This window comes from Grus americana, chromosome 8, assembly GCF_028858705.1.
Source record: "Grus americana isolate bGruAme1 chromosome 8, bGruAme1.mat, whole genome shotgun sequence".
In the NCBI taxonomy this organism is placed as follows: Eukaryota; Metazoa; Chordata; class Aves; order Gruiformes; family Gruidae; genus Grus; species Grus americana.
Genome location: NC_072859.1, coordinates 29,473,037 through 29,497,346, shown reverse-complemented (window position 1 = coordinate 29,497,346; position 24,310 = coordinate 29,473,037). Strand labels below are relative to the sequence as shown.

General features: G+C 38.2%; 1 protein-coding gene across 6 annotated transcripts; it reads right to left on the bottom strand.

Moving 5' to 3' along the window:
- Nucleotides 1-801: 801 nt before the first annotated feature.
- On the bottom strand, nt 802-23,661 carry LOC129209487 (protein zyg-11 homolog B). 6 transcript variants are annotated; one of them, XM_054833977.1, is made up of 15 exons: nt 22,298-22,356; nt 20,274-20,344; nt 16,126-16,291; nt 12,926-13,680; nt 10,183-10,323; nt 9,096-9,272; nt 8,860-8,924; nt 8,124-8,223; nt 7,991-8,041; nt 7,185-7,346; nt 7,030-7,077; nt 6,159-6,356; nt 6,014-6,066; nt 5,272-5,369; nt 802-2,805 (listed from the first exon to the last, which is right to left on the bottom strand). In XM_054833977.1, exons 3-15 carry the CDS (start codon nt 16,175-16,177, stop codon nt 2,615-2,617), a joined length of 2,091 nt encoding a protein of 696 aa, XP_054689952.1. In that variant the 5' UTR covers nt 16,178-16,291; nt 20,274-20,344; nt 22,298-22,356; the 3' UTR covers nt 802-2,614. The 6 variants fall into 6 exon arrangements, with proteins under 6 accessions (XP_054689952.1, XP_054689949.1, XP_054689954.1 ...); XM_054833974.1 differs by lacking the exons at nt 20,274-20,344; nt 22,298-22,356 and adding an exon at nt 23,576-23,661; XM_054833979.1 differs by lacking the exons at nt 20,274-20,344; nt 22,298-22,356 and adding an exon at nt 22,419-22,440.
- Nucleotides 23,662-24,310: the final 649 nt, after the last annotated feature.

Sequence of the window (24,310 nt, the reverse complement as noted above, 5' to 3'; positions counted from 1 at the left end):
AGCTCCTGTTGTGAATAGAGCAAAACACCAAGCTGTTGCTCCAGCCAACTGAACTTACCTCTCTTTAGTATTGGTGCTTGAGAAAATGCAATGCCTGGATGTGCATGTATATATAGCCACCATATGAGTCTATGCCTGATGCTTCTCTCTCATCACCTATTTTCCTCTGTTGCCTGACTGGAAACTGAAGGGGGTTTTCTTCTCCCTGTGCTTAGAGGTTCTCCAGCACTGAGACGTGCCACACAATTTAGGTCTACAGCTTCTTACTTCCCTAGACTGGGGCTTTCAAGCAAAAGTGAGTTAGTATAGTTAGAGAAATGTATTTTTAGTAAAGACTTTATAGTTTATCAAAATATACTTACTGCAGAGTCATAGTCTTCAGCCTTTACAAAAAGATGGCAAATGCCACAGGTGAAATAAAAAGTTTAAAACTTGCTTCCAGAATTATTCTACCCTAGCAGGAACTCCTGAAGCTGCACAGGAATGTGAAGAGACCTTTCTGCATGCAACTAAACTTAGTGGATTTATACCTTGAAGGCATTCATACTTTTCAGCTTAAAAGGATTCTGCTCACTGTTTGCCTGAAGCATGTGGGAACAAAACAAGAAGGGTATGGAAAAGTCATTTACAATTTCTGTGCTTGCTGGTTGCAGAACTTCATGAAGTGACATCTTCACCATCAGGACTGATCCCCTTATCACATTCAGTTGGTGCTGCATGCAATAGTAGATTATTTCTTTTTCCTACAGTTTTAGTTAAGATGCCTCAGCAAGTTCTCCTGTTAGGAAAAACCAGTACTGTAAGGAGAGTTGTCATCTTTATTTTAAAGTCTTGCAGCAATTAATTTATATTCATTCTATTAACACCAATTTTGACAAGTTTTGTGTTCCATTTCATATAACAGAAATTATGCAGTGGAAGTCCCATATCAGACATCTCAGAAGGGTGGGGGGTAAAGGCTTCAGGCCATTTTTCATTTTTTAAACCATCTTCATAATTCAAAGCTATAACCAATTTTATTTCCTTCCAAATGAAGAAAAATGTATATAACCAGATACACACATGAAAATGATGCTAGCCAAATTATACTTTCATACAAAAAACAATTGCACAACATTGATTAAGTTACTGGATCAGTACCTTTTGAAGTTGCTGAAATACACAATAACTAGATTATTGAAGATTAGAGGTGATGTTTTTATTTGAAGGATGGGAGTTGGGAGAGGGAAGGAGTTAAAAATAGTAAAATACGGCCATCATGAAGAAGCCATCCCTGCTAGTAAACTACCAAACGTAAGTTTTCTTTTTAAACTCAATTACCAATATATTTACAGAAGAATCTCTGAATATCAATCAGTTGCCATGGAAATATGGAGACTAACCAGATAAACAAAAACAATACCTGAAATTAAACTGAATTTGAATGGACATGCAGTGTTGCTTCCATCACTTGTATTTTATCAGGCATCTGTATATGCTGTGCAATGTTTCATTCAACACATCATTTGAAACCCATAGGTAACCAAGAAAGTAAGTTGTTACAATTAGCATCTTTATGTAAAATTTCACACTCCATAAAACAATGCAAGTGACACAGGGCTTACATAGAACATTGGGTGATATTTTGTACTGTGATGACTTGGAAATATAATTCACTGCACAATACTGACAGAATATTTACAGAAAACAACAGAGCAATCATTAGTCTCTTATAAATAAGGTGACCAAATATCCTGGGCCTCCTATCAAGACATGCAATTCCCTTCATGATGAAGACAAGTCAGTATTTTGCTTTGATGAGCCTTCTCCTTTCCCTATCAGTATTCTAAAAACAAAAGAAAGATATCACACACAACCAAAAGCAGTCAAACAACAACAAACCCCCCTTCTTGTTATCAAGTTTAAAATCTCAAGCTTACTTCATCCTTTTAGTATTGTGTCTCCTTTTAATCCTGTTTCTATTGCTTTACTGTAGTAGGTTTCCCCTTTCCCTGATGCAATGCTGATCTCCACCTTACTAGGAGTAGGGAGGACTCAGAAGAGCTGAACTGCGAAACGGCATTGTTCTAGCAGTAAGGAAAACAAAACACAGCTTGCAAGCAAAAGGAAAAGGAAGTTGAAGACCCCGTTTGTGTTTAGAAGGGTTATGAGACAATGGACATTTTGGTCGCCTTAGTTACAAGTCTCATTGTAACCTGCATGCATGTACTTTTGTTTTAATCTGTAAGAGTGTTGAATCTCACAACCACACACAGTTCTATTCAAACACCAAACTGGTAAACAGTGTTATGAACAGCAATCATAGGGATGAAGTAACTTTCTCTCCCAGAAGTCTTTTCCAGATGTGCATATTGATCTGTACAAGTCCCATCTCTTTGTAGCCAGCAGTAATCCTACAGGTATGACCAGCTCAAGCAGCAACCCTTTACAAGTTGCATATGTGGTTGCCATTAAAGTTGACATTCACCAAAGGTTACCATACATGGTTCTGGGTACCACAATTATCGGCAAATCTCTTTAATGGTGACCACTATATTACAAGTTACTCCAACTACACACACATCAGAAAGGATTATTACAGAGACAATACTTCACTCTCCTATACCTGCAGCTTTCAGTTTGGTTTATTTTGTGGCTGTTTTCTACACGGCGGTGGTCTCCCATGACGCATAATGTGTTTTTCCAAACTATCTAGGATGGCAATAGCAATCCTTTGGACATGTGGATCAGTCTGAACGTTTTCCTTGATGTTGTATAAGTGCTGTAAACCACCTTCTTCAATTAACATGCTGCAGTATCTGGCAGCTGTAATAAGATTAAGAAAAAGGGAATTAAAAAAAATATCTAGGGTAAATGTAGCAGATACAGTAAACACTGATTCAAATCCACTTTCATCTCCTAGACCAGGTAGCATTTAGGACACTCCCTGAAGTGTCTGCAGAAGTGCATTTGTACTTAACAAGTGATGACAGAGTTGTTTGGACAGGACTCTGATTGTAATCAGGTCTGTTTCCATGTCTGTCTTAGCTGACTGGGAAGTGCTTTGTAATATGCATAGTATTCCCTCCCTCCCTCTCTCCCCCCACCTCCTTTACAGGCCTTTTAAATGCACATATATAAATTTTAAGAAATGGGAATCAAAAGTACTATAGTATCTATGAGTATCCAGGTAAAAATATGACCTTTACCAAAACCCTCGGTACAGAACAGTTACCAAAAAGTGGTATCAGATATACCATGTCATTTGTACAGGCTTGTAGAGTGAATAGGAACTAGTTCCTTCAAAAACAGTTTGCCAAATACTATTGATGATGGCCTTTAGTTGTAAGTTCCTATGAATGCCTTTTCAGCGATAAAATTATACTTTTCCTTCCACTTCCATCATTGATTTTAAAAAGTTGAAAGTGCACCTACATCAGTTCCAGTGTTATTATGTGCAGGGACCAGGTATAAAGAGAGCCATGTTTAATGTAACATGCCAGCTACAGAAGTTGTTACAAAAAGGTCAGGATGATTGTAATGCAATCCACAGAGCATTACCTCAGATGTGCCCAATTTTGCCATTTCTATCAGTGAAGCAACACCAGAGTTACATAAATGCTGATGTTAATCATTTCACTGGGGATCACATTTACTGCAGTGCTACTAATATTTTACTTAGGTTAGCTTGCTGAGGTGGATATGATAGAGAAACAGCAAAAGGAGGAAAAAAAAAAACCCCCACACAAGAAGAATCAATCCCATTAACTCCAGTCTACTTTTCACCCTCATCTAAAAGAAGTCAAAATAAAATGCATCTCCTCTCCAGGACAAAAAGCCTCCTTGGTGCCAAGTACCAAGAGTTTAAGATTTTGCCCCCAAATAAATTTCCAATTTCAGAATTAAACACATTTTCCCTCAGAGTAGGTTATTACATTTGCTACTAAACGTTTGGTTTCTCTGCAACTTTGTCTATAAGCTTCTGGCACCAGCTACCATTAGAACTAAACTTCAAGAACACTGTCTTGATCTCAAATCAGGAGTAAGCCATACAAGTATTTCCAGCCTCTCCATTCTACAGAGCAGTTACTCACTGTCAGTACAAACCTCTATGGCATGCTGAAAGCCCAGAGGTTAGGGCAGCACAAAATAAACACTAAAAATAAATAGAACAAATAGGACCGTACTAAGTTAACAGGGCTGAGGCACAAAGAGGGGGAGAAAGTTTGCTTTAATTTCATTAGCACAGAATTACAGGGTCTTAATCAAAAACTGTTATTCAGAGTCTGACCAGTAAAACAACTTTGTCAGAATAGTCCTACTTCAACATGGGAAAAGTCCTCACAGATCTCTGGACTGTGTACCCTGGGAACAGCGTCTCATACAGTTACAAGCTCTATAAAGAGCAGGAAAACAGTACTTTATGTGCAGTTATCTATTATGCCATGTTATTGTTTGGTCCTGAAGAGATGCCTTTTCACTGTAGAAATAGTGATTTATGGGACAGGGATAAACAAGCATAATGTAGTGCTGTCAAGAACATGAAAAAACTGGCACAGAAAATACTTTTAATACTTTAGAGGGAAGCTGCTTTATATCTGGTAGAAGTTAATGACAATACACACATTCACGTCATACAAGTTTATGTCAAAAAAAAAGGGGGGGGGGCATTAAAAGCCAGGAAGGTTTGTCCAGTCTTACATTTAGGTATGCTCAGTGGATTTATTTCTTTTCCCAAGCTCAGGGGATTTATTTCCTTTCCCAACATTTGTGCATTTCATTACATGCTCTCAAATCATTTTATGAACAAGATGTTGGTGTTCTCATTTTGCAGATGGGAAAGACAGATGAAGAAACTGACCGTCATGTCACAGTAAGTTATTGCTAAAAGGTGATTACAGATGCAATTACCTAAAACTTATGTTCTGATGGTAAGAGATAGCTACCTGCTACAATCATTGTTCTTAATTTAAAAGAAATTTGTTACCCATTATTAATATTTACATTTCTGAATAAAAACACCTTTGCAAGCCTAAAATGTAGTTAATCTTAACACATGTCCACATTTTGTAATTAATACTGTGCATTTAACAGTAAAATTCTAGTAAATAAAAAGGATATAAAGAACTCTCACTGCTCTCTTTTCCCGCCTCATTTAGTCAAAGCCTAAATGTAGTTTCTCCAGAGGATTACGAATGAATACCCTAGGAATTCTTATTTTTCTCACTTCATGCCAGTGCATAATATGCTAAGAAATAAGAATTTTAAAGGTAATTTTATCTTAATACATACGATTTTTGCTGCAGACGTGCTGCATGGCCCACACTGCCCATAACTGGACACCAGGTGTCATGAAACAGCCAAGTAGAGGAAAAAACGGATTGAAAGACCTATTTAAAAAAAAAAAAAAAAAGATGATCAGCAATTTGCTTTGCTACTAGATATTATTACTTAAGAGGTCATATGTTTTCTAATCATTCAGCCACAAGTTCAACTAGGAGAGACACATTTGATAATCTAGAGTTTTAGATGCAACAGGCAAGCCTTTTAATGTTTAAGACAATTACTAGCAAAAATCATATACAGTGGACATGTGGTATGCTTTTACCATAGCATTTGGATGCCTCCTACTGCTTAAAAACAGGAGTAAACAGTGGAAATTACAAGGATTAGATGGACAGTAATTATCTAATTGTACTTTTTGGCCGCCAGCTTCTTCATCTAGGACAGATAGTGCTAACCTAGTGCTATCCAATATAACCCTTACCGGCTAATCTTTCTCTCTAAATCTTTTAGACATGCAGCTGAATACCTTTAAGAGAAAAACAGGCAGAACAACATTACATTTTTCTTTTGCAGGAGTCCCTAACCTTCTTTGGTCACAAAAGGAAAATTAACACACTGCATATTTTAAGCCTGTAGGTGTTTTTCCACTGGACAAAACCACATCTGGCTAGCAGCTCACTCTGCTTTGGGAACAATTTTAAATCTAGTTCAGTTTATTTTCCAAACTCTAAATCAAGACAATAGTTACCTGTAAGCCACCATCTCACATTCTGGGGTTGGCCAATTCAAAATGGCAGAATGCTGCAAAATACAGAACCAAGAACACTCACTGTTAAATACAAACACTGAAAAAATATAAGAGAGTATGATAAAATTCACCATCATTTCTGTACCAGCTGTTCAAGGAGAGATGTCCTCTGGCTGCGACTTAATGTCCAGGCCTGCTCTCCTCGAGATATCAAATGAGCAATAATCCCTGCTGCAAAGTAGCTAACTTCCACCTCCACACTGTGCAATAATTTACTGATGTGGTCTATAAAGTCCTTCCACATTAATTCAGAATGGAGTTCTTTAACTTCAGCTATATTATTCTGGAGGGAGGGGGGAAAAAACAAAAAAAAAAAAAAGAGAAAATATCAACAGAAAGAATACGATATGAGGGAGATAAACATAAACTTGAACTACATTTTGTAAATAAACACATATAAAGACCAGGTTGAAATCTTCATATATCCAGGTGACCACCACATGCAAAAATACTACTTCTGCTTTGGAAAACTCTTCCAGTCTAATGCAGAAATTTGCCTCAAAATAAAGAGGTTCTCTCATAAGTAATTTTAGGCAATTAGCATGCAGATTATACTAAATTAAAGGCTAGTTTTAACAAACACATGCAATTTCAGTAAACTTCAGCAGTGCACAATTCTGAATTCCACTGATTTTCAACCTACTTTTTGCATTTGGACTCATCTGAAGCCTCACTCACTGCCCTTTCTTAAAAAGCTCTTTTTGTTTACTGTAACCATCAATTTCAATGTAACTAGTGCTTTTGGAGAACCAGTAAAACAGTCTAAAACAGTATCAATTGTGAATAATGCACACTATAAAGATTGAAGAACATCATAAAAATATTAGGCAAGTTTTCAGATTAACATGGGATAAATAAATAAATAAATTTAAAACTATATATTTCAGGGTTTGGTTTGCAAAGTTTTTAGTTGGTTTTTTTTTGCTTGTTTGTTTGGGGTTTTTTGTTCATCTCACCAGAAGTCCAAGAACTTTCTGTTGGATGGATGATTCAGATGGAAAAGACTGTGGAAAAAAGAAACAAACTATAGGTAACCATTTATGCTTATTACTGAAACAATGTTAATTATAAATCTATGTTGATAATCCATCACCAAAACTGTACTCCTCACCTCTAAGACTCTCATGAAAAGTTCTAGCCCTTGATTTTCAATGAAGTGCCGACACGTTGTTGGAGATTCATCAGTGAGGTTCCAAAGTGCACTCAGTGTGAACTTGAGGGTAGTATCTACAAGATTCTGATTCGTTTTCTGTTTAACTATTTGTAGAAGTTGCTGGAAAAAAAATCCCAATGTCCCAGTTATGATCGCATATCAAAAAAACGTATTAGCTCCTCTGCTTCTTTCTGCACCAACTGGGGTAATGCGTAGCTATCATTCATGTGCAGATTAAAGATCTACATGCTTAGGGTCAAACTATACAAAATAAAACAGCTATTAAACTTTTTGCCTCCCCTTTGAACATGGTTGCCTGCTACAGAAATTCCTTTTTTTCACTGTAATTACACGTGTAGTACTATTACAGATGGCACAAAGCCATCCACAGAACTCTGGACCCCATGTGAACACTGACAGCACTAACCATTCACTTAAAATACTCTCTTTGAGCATCTTTCATCTTATACAATGGATTTGAAATCAAGAGATCTCTCACTATTTTACTTTGTATTAATTGTGTCAAGTTTTTCAACTTTGGCTTCTTTTCATCTATGCTAATATGTCTCATTGCCACTGTCTCTGATATTATGTCTAACAAATCCTCTAGGCTTTTCTCTTCTAAAGAGCTTTCAGATGAATACAGGTTAACGTGTTCTTAGAATTCTATCTACTTATGTTTATTTTATACCTTTAGGAATACTGTTAGCATGAACAGCTGGATGGTATGGTATTTTTGACTGTCAGGAAAGTATCTGACTTACCCTAACAATGAAGAGCTCTGCACCAAGTTGAGCTGTTTGCTCTGTTGAAAGCTGTAAACAAAACAAAACCATATCAACAATTTTTTAGATTTTAGAAATATTATCCTATTGTCTCAAAGCTTAAGTTTTGTACCTTTGCAGCAAGAATGGAAATTATGGCTACAGCCATCCTTTGCATGTTTTGATCTTCATGATTACACAGCCACTGCATAACGAGTTTGGCTGCTTCAAACCTGAAAGTTAAAAATAAATTTAATTTTCAGAAGTCTCACAAGTCTTAGTAGAATAAAGGTGTAGACAGACAACACATCAGATAGAAATGCATGCAAGATAAAAGGAACTGGAAGAAGCATGCCTTGTACAAAAAAAAAGTAGAAATACACAGTGAAATTACAGGTATTGCATGAGTCTCAGTCAGCTTGGAGTTGTTTGCTCAGGGTCTCTTACTTCTAATTATCTATCAAAGTACACAGGAATTGCTTCCAAAGAAGGAAGAAAAATTTGGCACAATCTTCTGAAACATCAGACCAAAACACTTCAAAGCATTTGGGGAAAACATTTAAGTAGAAAAATCTCTGCAAAAAGCAATCCCATAGTTCCCCAGAGAAATCTTGACTTGTGTTACATGCAATTAGTGATAGACCCATCCAGGTGAAGTAAAAAAAATACCTGTATACCAAAGGATTTTTGTCAGACCCATATTCAGTTGTGAATTACAGGGCCAAAATAATACAGGCCAGACAAATTCAGCACACTGGAATGATTTAAACTGGGCAAAACCAAGATCAGAAATAAACCTTCTGAAGGAACAGACAAAGAAAAATATTCTGCAATGCTACAACTCATTTTAACTGACATGTAAAACTTGCCTGTTAAATGGGACATCCTGAAGGATTCTGTCACTGCATAGTGAAAGAAGGCAATTCTTTTGCAGCTATGAGAAATGAAAAGGAATTACTTCAGAGACGTACATATTTCAGAACACTTTCTTGCTATGAATCATGGAACATATTTCCATGAGGTCATGAGATGTGGAGAAACTTTTTGTAAGAAAGATCCACAAGACAGGGAATCCTACAGAAAATAAAGAAATTTCATCTATTACCTGTTGATGATTTGGGAAGTGTTCCATGGCCTTCAGGAGCAAGTGAGTGACATTGGCCAGAAGCCGCACAGGCATGCCTGCTGCTAAATCTTGCTTGGTTAGGTTAAAGACACACGCACTCGCTGCCAACTGCACAGGCAAGTTCAGGGGGTGATTTCTCATTCCAATAACCACAAGCTGAAATGCAAGAGTTTTGCCCATGTTAGTTACAAGTTTGTGCACACACCCCAAGAGCAATCCACTGCTGCTTGAGGCCACAACAATGACTCACAGCACCCAATTTCTGCCTCTCTTTTACTTAAAAGAAAAATCCATCTGGTGTGATTTTAATTCTCAGGAAGAACATTTCCTTCTGCTGTGATTCAAAGCTGACAACTTCTATTTCTCTAAGTCCTTTTGCACTGGTTGTGGCAGCCTCTCAAAGGAGATGCTGCATGGAGTGCAAGAGATTCCTAGAAAGATCCAAGGTTTGCTCTATACACTGGAATAAAAAAAAAAAGAAAATCACCAAACCCTTTCAGAGATGAATGAGGTAGGACAGAGTTTCTGCCAATACCTAGAATGGATTTCTAAGGAAGTTGCTAGGATTTTCCAAATTAGAGCCCAATATAGAACACTAATGATATTTATTCACTTGCTATCATACTGGAAGGTGACAGCGGAGCAAAATACCACTGAATGCCTTCCTTATTGTTACTGGTTTGTAAGCATCAGCAGAGGCACTGTTGTACCTCAGGAATAAGACTAGACAGACCTTTGATTTGATCCAGTACAGATATGTTCAATGACAGAATTCAGCATCTGAAGAAAATTTCATATCATATTCAAAATTACATGAAAAAAATTAGATGCTACTGAATTTAAATACTATACATTAGTCCAGATCAATTTTACCTAACGTAAAACACTACAGGGCATCTTCTACATCACTATTGTTTAAAAATAGCTGTTGATTTTTATTTATTAAAATTTTAATAATCACAACCAAGAAGTGTAAAAATTTTTAAAATAATTTATACCAGGGTTTTGGGGATGGGTTTGGTTTAAGGAACAATGCATGACAATTGTCAAAGCTATATTATTTTACCTTTAAAATTTCAGGCTTTGTTTTTTCCATTACATGCGTCAGGCTGAATAAATGGAAGAGTGCTTCTCTCACAAAGAAGGCCCGTTCACTGTAACGCTTCAGTGCTTCAGAAATCTGAGTTTCATTTGCTTCTCCTGACACCTATGAACAGAGAAATAATCTTTAGTTCACAATGTCATCGTTTTACTTTAAAAAATTTTGTTCTTAAAAAGTGCAGAACTGTTTCAAAGGTGGTGATTTTTTAGCCAAATCCTTCAGTAAGCAAATGATTACTTTATCTGGCCATATTAATCCAGAACTACAGTCTTCAAACATAAAGAAGAATCCACATTGTAAGCCAAAATTAGGCTTCAGTCATGTCTTTAATCAGAACTGTATGAAACCACCAAGTAAAAGTAGCACTTCATAACCAAAAGCTACTTATGATGCACCAAATGCCTAAAAGCACTATTTGTCACTGAATGCTCTGTCAAGTGCAGCAGATAAACTGATGAAGATGGGATTTTGGCTTTTTGGCTGTAATTTTTTGGCTCTGGGTTCTAGTTCTGGCAATAAAAAAAGATTTCCATTCTTTGCCTACATCAAGTTTCCTATAAGCTGTATCTGTAGCAATAGCTTTCCAGCACCATATTAAAGAAATAACTCATGCTGTCTGCAAAAGAAGTCATTCTTAAAACCAGACTTTAAATACACGTGAAAACCAAACAATGAGCTTAGGCGAAGACTGCATTAGAAGCTATGAGCTGTTGACTAATATGAGCTGAAGTGCAGGATATTAAATCAGCAACTGGCTACAAATTTTCCCACTTCCCGATCTGCTGTATTTTCCATTTAACTATATTTTATCTACTTTATAACTCTAAGTTGTATAACTGTGGATGGCTTGTTCCTCAGTCCTACTATTTAATGAATCATTGCTGCAATCACTGTTTTCTAAAATTCTTGCATGCAGAACTTGTTCTACTTAGTGCATCACATAAGGGAAAGCAAATGCTCCTAGATCAAAGCATCACATTCTGTGCATTCTGTATTGTACAGAGCCAAATTTTTCGAAACTTGCTAGATCAGGAATACATTACAGCCTTGAGAGCACTGATACTGTCTTGGATTTTGTTTGATATTCTCTATTGATTAGGACAGGGCAATCATATTTACTGACATGTTTTGCAGCCAGTTATACACCATATGAAGAATTTCCACTTGGCTTCATGTTCTCAGCTATAGTATCTGCCTAGTGTTCAATCTTTCAAGAATTTTCTATAATCAAATTTTACAGGACTGCTGTAAAGACAGTAATATTTTACTTCTGCTGTCTCCATGAGTGCTGTGTCCTGTTTATTCTTTAGCAGTATCTAGACTAAGCAGCTGAATATTTCAGTATATTCACTAATGAATTTCAGGTTACAAAAAAAAAAAAAAAAGAAATTAAGACAAAAATCACTGCCTACAGTCTCTTCTTGACATCTATGCCTTAAAAAAAAAAATACAAACTTTTTTGCTAACTGCACTGCTACAAGTCCATCATGATTTTCACATTACTAGAACCTTCCTCCTTCCTGCCTTTTCATAGCATAGTCACTTGTTTGAAACACGTATTTTAAATAGCAAGGATTATATTGAACTATTTTATACCAAACATGAGGTATTATTTCCTGATGCTATACATCACACCAAATGGGAATTTGCTTTCTCCAACGATGCATTTCAAAATTAATACACATTGCTATCAGCTGTGACAACTAAGTACTCAAGAGACTCAGCCATTAACAACTGTCAAAAGTTCCAGGGGAAAAAAAAATTACAAAATTGTGTAGCTGTGTTACCTCACTTGCCTATAACTAGGGCATTCTGAATTTTAAAACTGTAAAACTCAACTTGCACAGGATACAGACTAAACTATGGACACATTATGCAAACTCTTCCTCATTCCCTCTGCAGTTTCCATCATCCTCATGGCACAGTAAAAAACAAAACTCAAAGATGATATACCACTGACATGTCTAAAACATCTCTTTCTTCTTTAATTCTGACCCCTTCATAGCAGGGACAGGATAGGCTCATTCTCCAGTAAGTGCATGCATATTCGACAAAACAGGGAATGATGTCTTGTTTCCTGGCACTAATAAATAAATGCACTTCAGCAAACACGACCTCATCCTAAGGGGCTAAGTAATTTAGGATTTATCCAAGCAAAGGAAGTTTTTCATCCTAAGTAATTGCTTTTTACATGTTCATCACCAGAAGACCTTTCAAGGTGGGTAGAAATATTGTAATAGGAAATAGAAGTGGTGATGGAGTACAACAGCAGCTCAGTTATTAAATTTTATTGTATCTGCTGTGTTAATCATGAGCTGCTCAAAGCTTATGCAAATTGTACCTCCACCTCTTACATATTGCTGCCTTATGCTAGATACTGTGCTGGAATCCAGAAAATATTATTCCAGTAAATGACTTCAGACTAGACAAAGTTCAGCTCTTTCAGATTCGATATGCTACATCACGATCTAAGGCTCACTGAAAAGGCACAGAAAATAGATGCTTCTTACAACAGTATTATGTAAATTTAGCAGTTTCTATGCCAGAATTAAGTAGGAATTTGACATAAAGTCAGTAATTACAATTAACTGTTAAAAAAAATGAACCTACAGCCTCCTGAAACACCCACGTACATTTGTTACAAATGATTAGTTCTATTTTTCCTGCACACTGTAATTTTTCAGTAAAATTAATTCTCCCACTTAACCTTTAGGTTTCCTTCTCCTGTTAGGAATTCTGAGTAGCCGGCATCAGTAGCTAGCAGTCCTACAAACTGCATTGTTGGCCGTTGCTGAATAAACGCTTCTACAGCTTTATCTGTAACATGTTTTCTTCCAGAAATGTCCAAAGACACAAGGTTAGGCAAGATATCTTTCTGTTCCAGTAAACGAAGTGCTATGTCTGATGTGAACTGTTTGTCATCTGAAATATCAAGGTGATTCAGGTATTTTAGTTCTCTTATTACATCCAGAATCTGGGTTGTGGTCATTTTCAAGCATTTCAGGTGGTGCATGGTCAAAGACTTGAGTCGGTCTTTGCAGGTGAGGAGTGCTGTTATGTCAGTGACAGAGGTGTTCGATATATCCAGGCTTTCTAATCTAGGAAGTGAAGCAACATCTGCCAAGTCCTCGTTGTAGAACAGAACATTGGTAATACTCAATGCACGAAGGCCAGACAACTGACTAAAGCACCTCTCATATGGATCTTCCAAAGAAAGAGTTAGTGAGTTCAGCACAAGGCATTGCAGATTTTGTTGGATCCATTTATTGCTGCCAAGTCCACTTATAATGTCTGTGATTGTTATATCTGCGTTCACCCCAGTAGCATCAAGTTCTACTAGCTTGTGATGGCAGAATGCTTTCCGGAAAGCCACAGCAGAGATTTTCGCTTTCCGGATACAAGCTCGTTTCAAACGCATCTGGTTGCCTCGGAAGACGCCCACGGTTCCATCGTTCAGAAGCCCTGTTGGAAAACAGCATTAGTGTTTGGCTCCAGTGTTATAGAACACCACTTTTATTTTAAGAACCCAAGGGGTACAAAGTATTAACAAAGAAAATTAATTGCATAGTTTGTCTTGGATCATTATGCCACGATCCCACAGTTTCATATTTGAGATTCTACTTTTAAGACTATGATCTCACTTTTGGAAAATGCCAGGTTTAAGAATAGGACAGATAAATTAAGATGTAGTATACACACATTACCTATTTGGTTCAGAACATGGAACATGCAATAAATAAAACGTGGATATGATTCAAAAACATTCAGACTGCTGCCTGCATTTTCTGGATTTTCTCACTGAACTGGATAGAAATATGTTAAAACCAGAATTTCAAAATTTCTGGAAGTTATTCGTCCCTGGTCACAGTTCCTTTAACCTCAAGATAGTACCAGCAATCAATGACAAGTTCTCATCTTGCTTTAACTCAGCGGAATAATTTAGCACTTGATTGAATTCATAAGTAGGATCAATACACTAAACTAAGCTAATTAAGTTCTTCTATATATCCCTCATGCAGAAGGTAGGAGTGTTGCTCAGAAACAAGCTGAATGTGAGAAAGAAACCTAAAAAGTGATTCCAAGAGGAGAAAGAGGAGGACGAGGAAAGGGAGGGAAGGAGAGAAAGACAGCAATAAAAACAGGAAATGCAACAAATTAGTTTGAGATTATTATCTTTTTGCTCTGCAGCAAGATGACTGCATAAGTAGTCTCTTGCAGCATACTGGCAACATCCAAACTGAAATACATTTAGTTCCATGCACAGGATTATCCAAAATGCATTGAAAACACCAAAATTTCTTATTGTATCTTATCAACAGAAGGATTACTGCATTATAGAAAGCCACATGAAAAGGGTATGGATGCACAAGCATGCATACAAAAGGAGTAGGAAGAACATGTCCTTCTCATTTCACTATGGAGGGCTATAAATGTCAACACTCCTGGTTTTTATCTCCGATCTTCAAGCATACTGCACATAGAAAAGAAACTGAAAATGCAATATATTTGAATAAAACATCATTGCCCCTACAGTTTGGATTTAAGTCACAAGCTAGTAATTGCCTCTGTGACAAAGTCAAATTAAGATTTTCAGACCTTTCTAAAGAGAAAATGGTTTAGGTGTTTCTGAACAACTAGTCAAGGCATTTCTCTTTTGCACAGAAAGCAAAAATATGGGGTGAAACAATTGGTACCCAGCAGAAAAATTAAATGTGATAAATAATTATAATTTGGTTAAAGCATTGCTAAATTACTTCTTAATTTTTGCTCATCTTTTCATTTAAGGATCAAGTTAGGCTCTCTCCTTGGCCTACCTTAGCCATACCCTGTTTATCTGGCATGCACTTTTTTTTCATGCTGCACTCTGACACAGTGTTCGTGATGTTTCGGTGTCTGGAACTGACTTCATCACTACTAGCACTGGTAATAAGTTTCCGGTAATTCAGTTTCCTTGAATCCGATTTCTTGGGACTAATCTGAATAATTACTTATCAGAAAGTAATGTATGTTGAAGATGAAGAGATTTTTTGGGGGTTGCCTTTTTTTTTAGGACTATTCCTTCCATTATATCTGACTAGATCAACTTGAGAAAACTAGAACACCAGTATTTGCACAATAAGACCAAATCAAATCTAAAAACCTATAGGATAGGGTGCTTTGTCTATTTAAAGTAATTCTTCTAGTGTCACGTCTCATCTCTAAATAAGTCTCCAGGATCTCCAGGAATGGGTCTCCTGCCTCTTCTCTAGAGCAACCTATTCAGTCACTCTTTTCATCCTAAGCAGCTTTCATTAACACATTTTCCTTTGTCATGCTGAAAGCAAGCAAAGGAGAGGGCAGCCCTCTCCTCAAAGATGTGCTCACAGAGAACATGATAGGCCAGTACCTAAAACGTAAGAACATCACATTGCTGTGTTCACAGATGTTTATACTATTCTTGAAACCAACTGCTTTTGAGCAAATAATTCCACTTCAACAAAAGTGCCAGAAGAGATGAGAAACTATTTTAATGAAAATCATAAGATTATTTCCCAGTTTAATCACAAGGACACGCAGTAAAGAAAATTCAATTAATTGCTCTGTGGGAGATACTGAAATATTTGAATGCTGCTGGCAGTAATAGAATCAAATTTTTTTTTTTAAAGTTATTGAAAGAAGATCTATTAAAGAATATTCAATTACAAAAACATTAAATTAAAATCATAAACCCAAGACAAAGAACTTTCTATTTAGAACTATCTATATTGCAATGCAACATTCAGCTGAAGCTGAATTTCTCTATTAAGAGATTAAGGAACACACTTCTAACAGCTGCAACATCAGATTTTACTAGAAAATACACCAGAACTGCAGTGTCACTTTCTAATAAAATATTTTCACTGATGACCCATAAATAATTGGTTTTACCATGAAATGCCATCGTCTGCAGCAATCGATCAGCCACTTCTTGAGGGAACATCCCTGGCTCCTGCAAGCATAGCGTTCCATCTTGCCTTTCTGTGCAAAACTTCTCTAGGTTGGCAGTCAGAAAATTCAAACAGATATCAAGTAAAGAATAAGGAGAAGCTTCCTCCTGTCATACACAAAACACAATGAAACAAAGGAGATTTAGTCAAATCATTCTGTCTATGAATCTCCCATTCCTCTATAATGTTGGGTTTAGGCAAATCATTCTTTTTTGTTGGTCTCATTCTCATTGGAACAGGCGAATAGTACAAAAGGAGATGTCCCCCTTAGAGCCACGCAAACGTGTAAGTCAGGTCGCACAATAAACGACTGGCCAAACTGATGGGCGGCCTCCTCTCGCAGTCACTCCCAGAACCACATCCAGTCTGGTCTGTTGTGCATGAGCCCTGCTTGTGTTCACAGAGAAAGAAAAGTAATTGCTGATAAGATTATTTGAATTGCTGAAGTCTACTGGGAATAAATCAATCAAGACAGACTGAAAGAAGATTTAAATCAAAATTTTATTTCTTGAGTTAAACTATTTATTTTAAACTTTTGTTTAGGTCAACCCACATTTCAACTCTACTACCAACTTACAGGAGAAATGTAGATCAATTTCATATATTGTTTGGAGCAATTTTTGATACTGAAAAGGGCAGTTAAAGCTTCAGATCAAAAAAGGAAACTCAGAAAGAACTATTACGTTGCTGCACAAAATTTGTAATTAAAGCAACAACTATTATGGTATTCCTTCTGATTATAGATACCAATTTCCCCCTTTTTATGCTAAGCACCTGGAAATCATAACACAACCCTGGGTACAAACGACAAGACAATATAAACGTGAACTTCTCCTTCAGAGTTTAAGATTGTACACTGATACATGAAATCTCAAAGGTTTCTTTTTTTTTTATTCAACGTCTAATAATAGCCTACTGTTTTCAGTCACACAGATTAATCAACATAAAGAATGACTCGCAGCACTGTGAATCATCCCCAGCATTACACAAAAGAAGGCCAAGTGACTGGTACATACTCCCCCAGACAATTTTGAAAATAACAGCATCAACTGGTGCCAGATCTCATCTGTAGGAAAAATAGTAGCTTGCCTTTTATACTGAAAGTTCTGGATAATTTCACCTTTCTTTCCCAGTTCATTTAACTTCTCTTCTATTGCTTCATTTGCCTAATATGCTCATCACAGAAGTACAGAAATATATAAAAGGTTATATAAAAGAAATATAATGAAAATGACAGAAATGTGTTGTAAAATAAGGTGCATATATTTGAAGACTGGGAGGCACCACATTAGGGCAAAGATGGAACAGAGCTTATCTTTAATGAATTACCTATTGACAACAATGAGAGACTGCAGTTTAATAGCTCCTGAAGACTTAAGTACAGGTTTGGGAACTAGAAATTCCAAATTATTCAAATACAAGCTCCTTCTGCGGCTTTTGACATGCAACTTCCAACTCCTTTGACTTTATTTCACTAAGTGCTTAATTTATTTTTTTAAAAAAGCTTGATTATTACATTTTATTGTTGAAGAAACAGGAGTTATTTTGTGACAAGACTTGCTCTCATTACCAGAAAACAGCAATTTTGTCTGCCTCCCATCTTAAGCTGATATGAAAAGGAAGGACAGAATTTGGAACTGTTAATGTCTTTTGTTTCTTTATAATGTGCAACAACGCCTGAAATACTTCTAAAGAGAAAAAATAACCAATTATTTTAAAATAGTACATTTTTTGAAGGGAAGAGGAAAATTTTCTTTTTAACCTGAAATTAATACACACAGTCAGGACTTATATGACAGCCGCCAATTCAAACAAAAATCGGAATCCTTACTCAAAGGCATATGAAAATTATTCCCACTGAAGTAAAGACATCCTCATCTCCCATTTGATCTTGTGTTTCTAATTTGATGCTTAAAAATGACAAAACAGAATACTGGCTGTCTTCATTCCTTCTGGCACTGTTTCATAACTTCTGCCAGAAAAGCTAAAACACTTATATATCAGTGAGCTAACTCCAATGAGAATTTTTAGCCTTGCAGATAGGCTGTTAGCATATGACTCAGAAAACTATTTTTTTCAACCAGTACCTCTTACTGGTCAATCTATAATTTGGAGATATTGTTTTAATTTTCATATAATCACTTTAGAACTCCATACAGGACACTTCCATACAATAAAGGAATACAATCCACAAGCAGGGATCAGTAACACTTAAAAACATCACAGTATAATTTTTATTAACTCCATTTCCAGGAGACATTTGTAATGTTTTTTCAACTTGCTACAAAAAGGCTGAAGAAACACTCCTAACAAAGGCTCCTGAGGTAACCTGGGCAGATAGGCGAAACATTTTTATCTATATCTAATAAAGTCCCTTAACAAGCATCATGAAAACGATCCTAGACAGTCTGCTACTGAAATAGAACAGCTTGAATACAGCCTGTAAACTTTTTATGACAGCCAGAGGCATTCCTTTTCTCAACTTTTCGTTACTTAAAGAGAATATTGCCCACTTAAAGACCTCACAGTAAAAGTCCGCAGTTGTATTTAAGCTCTTAATAGGTTAGGATTTAAATGGTTCCTTTCTCTAACTGTGTTTTTGAAAGTCAACTTGAAAACAAACCTGGCATTTGTTTTCAGCTCATTTCACTTTCTGATTCTAATAGTCTAATGGGACGCTGTAAATATGTGTCAACTATAGCACAGGACTTATCTGTTTTAATTTAATAAAGACCATTCAGCAATATTTGAGTAGAACTTTTATTATGTGCATTTGACTTTTTCATAGCCATCTTAACTATCTGATACTTCCATGTAACCTCATGGTTTCTTTCATTCTATCAAATTAATTCAGTGGCCAGAAAATAAATATAAAAATAAATTCCCCAAAACACAGAATTATGCATTACCTGATGCAAATTTGACTGTCTTCATTAGCTAAAACATGTAAGAGTAATGTGACACATCTAAAACCAACCAGCTTATGGAATAGTATAAAAAGTAGAATAATTTCATTTAGATGGGTGTTAAGGCTTATTTCAATTTATTATTTTAAAAAAAGATAACAAGTGCTTAATATAAGCAAGGCAAACAAACAAACAAAAAATGTCCGAGTGGGGGTGGGAAGTAAACTGCATATCTACTGGCATCTAACAGTAATCCAATACACTAGTGGACTGAAATGCAATACCTATTTCAATATGATGTTACCCAGTTCAGCTTATAGCTCATACACTAGTGCAGTTAGAAAGGTTCTCACAGACAACACTATCCTCCACCTTTTCTTTTAAAAGCTCCTTAAATCAACTTTAAATATTGCTAGAATGTATTTACGCTGTATTTCAAAAGGCAATTAAAAAGAAAAAAGAGCTTATGGGGACATCTTAAAGTACATGGAATACGAGAATCTTAAGCCTAACATTATGCCTAGATTAACTAGCTGAGTGTAAGCATCAAACCAAAATCCTGTTCCTTTGGGGAAGCATCACCACACAACCACCTGCTTATACAACAATAACTAAAAAAGAGGCAGGTTTAACTGATGTTTTCCATCAGTAATTGCAATCTAACTTTGCACAAAACAATTCTGCTGCTGTGTGGGCTTTTTTTACCATAGGTGGTGTGATCCTACCAACTCCAGCCTGAAAGACTAAGTTCCTTCTGACTTTGTGTCTCAGACTCATTAAAAATCAAACCTCTTTTCCCCATAGGCAGTTTTTGGCATTTTTTTTTTTTCCCCTCCCTCAATAAACCAGTATAAAACATTGGAAGACAAATAGCAATTTCAGCTCTAACAGAACCACTTTATGATGTACTCCCCAAATTTTATACCCAATTGCTGACTCTGTATGACAAACTCCAAATGCGTAAGGTCTCTGTATGCCAGGCCCATCTGGTTTTTTTTCTCTGAAATATCCAAAAAGGAGATGAGGTACAGGATAAGGGGCTTTTCAAATCGTGGCAGTTATTTGTCTCAAAAAGTTAGCAGGAAAATAAGAGGTCATTTCAAGCATTAATCTTTGGTCTTGGACATATCATGTTTCTCACTGTTTTCCACCTCTCCACAGCCCCAATGCTTTACTTACTTACTTAAAATGAACATTCTTAAAATGATCAAGAAATAGCAACTCAAGTAGTGGTCATCAAAATTCTTCTGAGCACTAATAAAGGAAAGGCAGTGAAAAAAGAAACAGTTCTGTGATTTATGTTACAAAGAAAGCTTTCTGATTATGCTACTTAAATTAAATGGAACAAAACAGATGTAGGCAATTTATTAACCAGACTCAAGGAAGGATTATGCTCAAAACTCAAATTTAACATTAACTATTCTGGCACAACATGTGGGAACATACTGATTAAAGTTGCTAGTGATACAAAGTTGGCAGAGATCATGAGAGGTCTAAAATTAAATAGTGCCACATTAAAACTTCATAGTAAGGCCATGTATTTCAAGATTAATATCAAGAACTTCAAATATGAGTTCATCAATTAGAAATGACTGGAGAGAAGAACCTGAATGGTTTGCCTAACCACAAGAAAACAATGTGAGGCAGCCAAAGAAGGTATCAGGAGAAGCATCAAGCAAAAATAAGGAAGTATTATCTAATTTTCAAGACACTTGGAGATCTCATGAGGCTATTTATGTTAAGAGATACCCACACCATTTCAGTTTGTACATAATAGCTACTAGAATGCTCTGGGGGAAAAAAAGCATGGTGGCAGTAGGAAACAAAACCAGCTTTTCTTAGCCTAGCAGATCAAAAGGTGAGAGATATGAATGCTGCCTAAAAATACAGCATAGAGAACAAAAACTGTAGAAGGAAAAAAGCTATTAAGGTGAAGCACAGCGCCAACACCGCAACAAAGGTGCATAGAAATGCCATGAATTAGAATTTTTGCCACAAATTTAGAGGTCAGTGCATAGCTCCAAAACATCAAACAATGAAGTTCTACTCTAGTCACTGAATAGAACAGCAGGCACAAAAGCTACCTACTTTTAAAATAAAGATCAAACACTTTATTAGAGAACTAAATGAAATTACGCTTTTAATAACAAGGGATGAGACTAGATAACCCAGGAATCTCCTGCTAGTCCTTTAAAAGCAAATATGCACACTCATCTCTCAAACAGAGGAGCAATCAGAACAGCACCCATATGTTCTGCTCTGAGGCCTGTCGTTAACAGAGAAAGGCTGTTTCTCGACCGCCAGTTTTGGCCAGCTCCGTGCTGTAAAAGCACCCTACTGCACATTACACAGACCAGCAAGGCCCACGTACCCTGCATACCACAAACCCCGTGCTTTCGGTGGCACGGCTTTTTCCAGACAGCCCCTGGACAAAACAAGCCCCAGTGGGAAAAGTGGTGTTTGAGGGTTGGAGTGCACCCAGAGCTGGGGGAGGCGTGAGCCGGAGGAGGCAGAGACGGCTGTCCTGGCCTGCCCTTCATGCCGGCCAGCTAAGGAGCTCTGCCCGCCGGGCAGCCGGCCGCTCCTGTGCGGCGGGAAGCCGGCCGCAGCCGCTGGTCCTCGACCCCACAAGGTGCTGTGAGAGGAGCTGGTCAGCGGCCGGGCCGACCATCACCATCGCGGCGCTGTGGAGGTGCTGGGGCGCACCGGGCAAGGCTACCGCTGCCCCTTCGCATCACGACGGGCTTAAACTTCCCCTCTGCCGGGTCTCGATCGCCCTTTTATATAATCGGGAGGGCGGCAGCCGCAGCGGTTACACAACCGCGAGGGGAGCGAGGGTTGCCGGCACGGCTCGGGGATACGTGACCCCGCCGGGTCGCTCCCGGTTCTGCCCCCTCAGCGGCAGCGGCGGGAGGAGGGGGGAAACGCGCGCCCAAAGGCCCGCCTCGCGCCCTCTCCGGCCAACGGCCTCACCTGCCCGGGCGCGCGACAGCCCCCACCCCCGCCTGACAGAGCGGGACTCGCGGCGCCGCCGCCATAACGGCCCCTTCCCCCGGGGCGGCGGCGGTTCACTTCAGCTCCCCTCCGCCGGGCCCTGTCACCCTGCGGCGGGGGGCAGCCTGCCCGCCCCCACCGGCGCGACGGCAACCCTCCCACCCATCCCCTCAGCGGCTCCTCGGCCCAGCGCTGCCCGCGGCGCTCACTCACCATCGCGGCGCTGGGTGCCGGAGGCGAGCGCCCAGCTAGCCGGGTCCCGGAGCTTGACTCCTTTTTTTTTTTTTTTTTTCCCCCTCCCTTCCCCCCCCCCCTTTTTTTACCCCCCCCCGACCTGGAAGTGAATCTGCCTCAGCCGGCCGGGAAGCGGCGCCGAGCCCGCCTCCCTTAAAGGGGCCGCGCCAGGTAACACGCTGTCAGGTTTAAGGATGAAAAGTGTAAATGTGAGGAGAACGGCCTATTACTCAGCAAAGTGCATTTGCCTCGCGTGTTATGGTGTGTGTGAGACTCTCTCTGACGTCGAGTTGCTTTCGTTTCAGAGCAAGGGTGAAGCAACACTGAAGCACCAGTGAGCCTGTCCAAGGAGAGGCTGTTGAGGACTGAAGCAGTTTCATAGCAGTTCCTTGTCTTTGGGTAACCTCTCACAACCAGGAATCCAACTTCATCTTTAGGCTTGTTCCTCACAGATTAACCTCTGTAATTTAAATGTTTCCTGCTCAAACTAGGTTCTTCTGGAAATATGAATAATGATCACCAGTACAATAGGTTTTGCCTGCTTCGAAGTTGGAGAGGAGCTTTGTCATAAGCTTTTACACAAAATAATTTCAGGTTTCAGATACAGTAGTAGTAGTAGTGATGAAAACCTGTCTCCCAGCAAATACATACTATAATGTATTGTTGGTAAAGAGAATACAGTTAGTTTTTGTTTCAGGATACAAAGTAAAGAGTGATACAATTACCCATTCCAAGTAAAATGAAATTGTGAAGAGTTTAGTTAAATGTTTTCAGGAATTGCTGATTTTAAGTACAGCACCTTTAAACAAAACCAGGAAAACACATAAATATTATGGAACAATTGCTAAAATTATTTATGTTTCTGTTATTAGAAGATGACAAAATATTCTACAAACATTATCAAACACAATTTTTCTGTATAGAGACTATGTAACAAAGGTCAGTTGTAGTCTCAGTTCTTTAGATTAGGATGTTAACGTCGAGAAAACAAATTATGTGCTCAGGATCTGACAGGAACCGAATCAAGAGTCCTTGTGTTCTGAATTTAACCACTTAAAAATCTAAGCTACTTAGAAGAAATAATTTATATAATTATGGACACAGAAATTAGCTTAGATTAGGGAGGGGGGTAGTACTGTTATTCTTGGTCCTTTGCATGTTTCTTCCACCTCCTTGCATCTTTTGGAGCTTCCAAGCTGTTTTTTCCACACCTATTAACAAATTCACTCCAACCTGAGTATCACCAGATGTCTTTACCTTCTTTCTCTCATTCCACCCAGATTTATGATCGGAACTGTCTTCCTTTCTCATGTCTGGGCTCAGACAGTGAAAACTTCCAAGCGACAGACTGATCCCCTGCTTTCAGTGTCTGTTCTTGGCCTGCCTTGCCATACCAAAGGGCTGCGGCCGCAGGGGAAGCCTCGCTGTGCCACTTCGCTCCTAGTATGGAGAGGCCGTACAGCTACGTGGGTGCTGACTCAACATCGGCATCAGAAACTGCAGAGGCACAATCCCAGCAAGAACAGACTCTTCAAGGATTTAAGCCAATAAACTCAAAGAGTTTCTATGGAGCCTGTGCAAACTGAAATTTTTCAAAGCCAGATTTTCAGAGGAACAGTATTGCTGGTACAAAAGCAGTTCATTTTCCAAAGGCCTTCTCCAGAACAGAGGACTTCACACAAAAATTCTCAGATAGCAGTCAGCATGGGCCAAACTACATATATCTGCTTACGTGCGTTCTCACAGACAGGTCAGTGGGTTTGGTCGATTCAGTCTGAAAACAAGATTTTAACTTCACGTGGACGATGTGCCTTAACTCCACCGCAAATACGGACAAGTCTGAGAAGTGTCAAGGAAATGCCATAGCCATAGTAACAGAAGTTGTAGGTGGCATTTCGGCAGCACGGCCGGCAGGCGGTGCCGTCAGTCCGTCCGGCAATCGGTCTCGCAATTAGCTCCAGCCGTTAATAGACAACCTGGTTTCTCCTATAG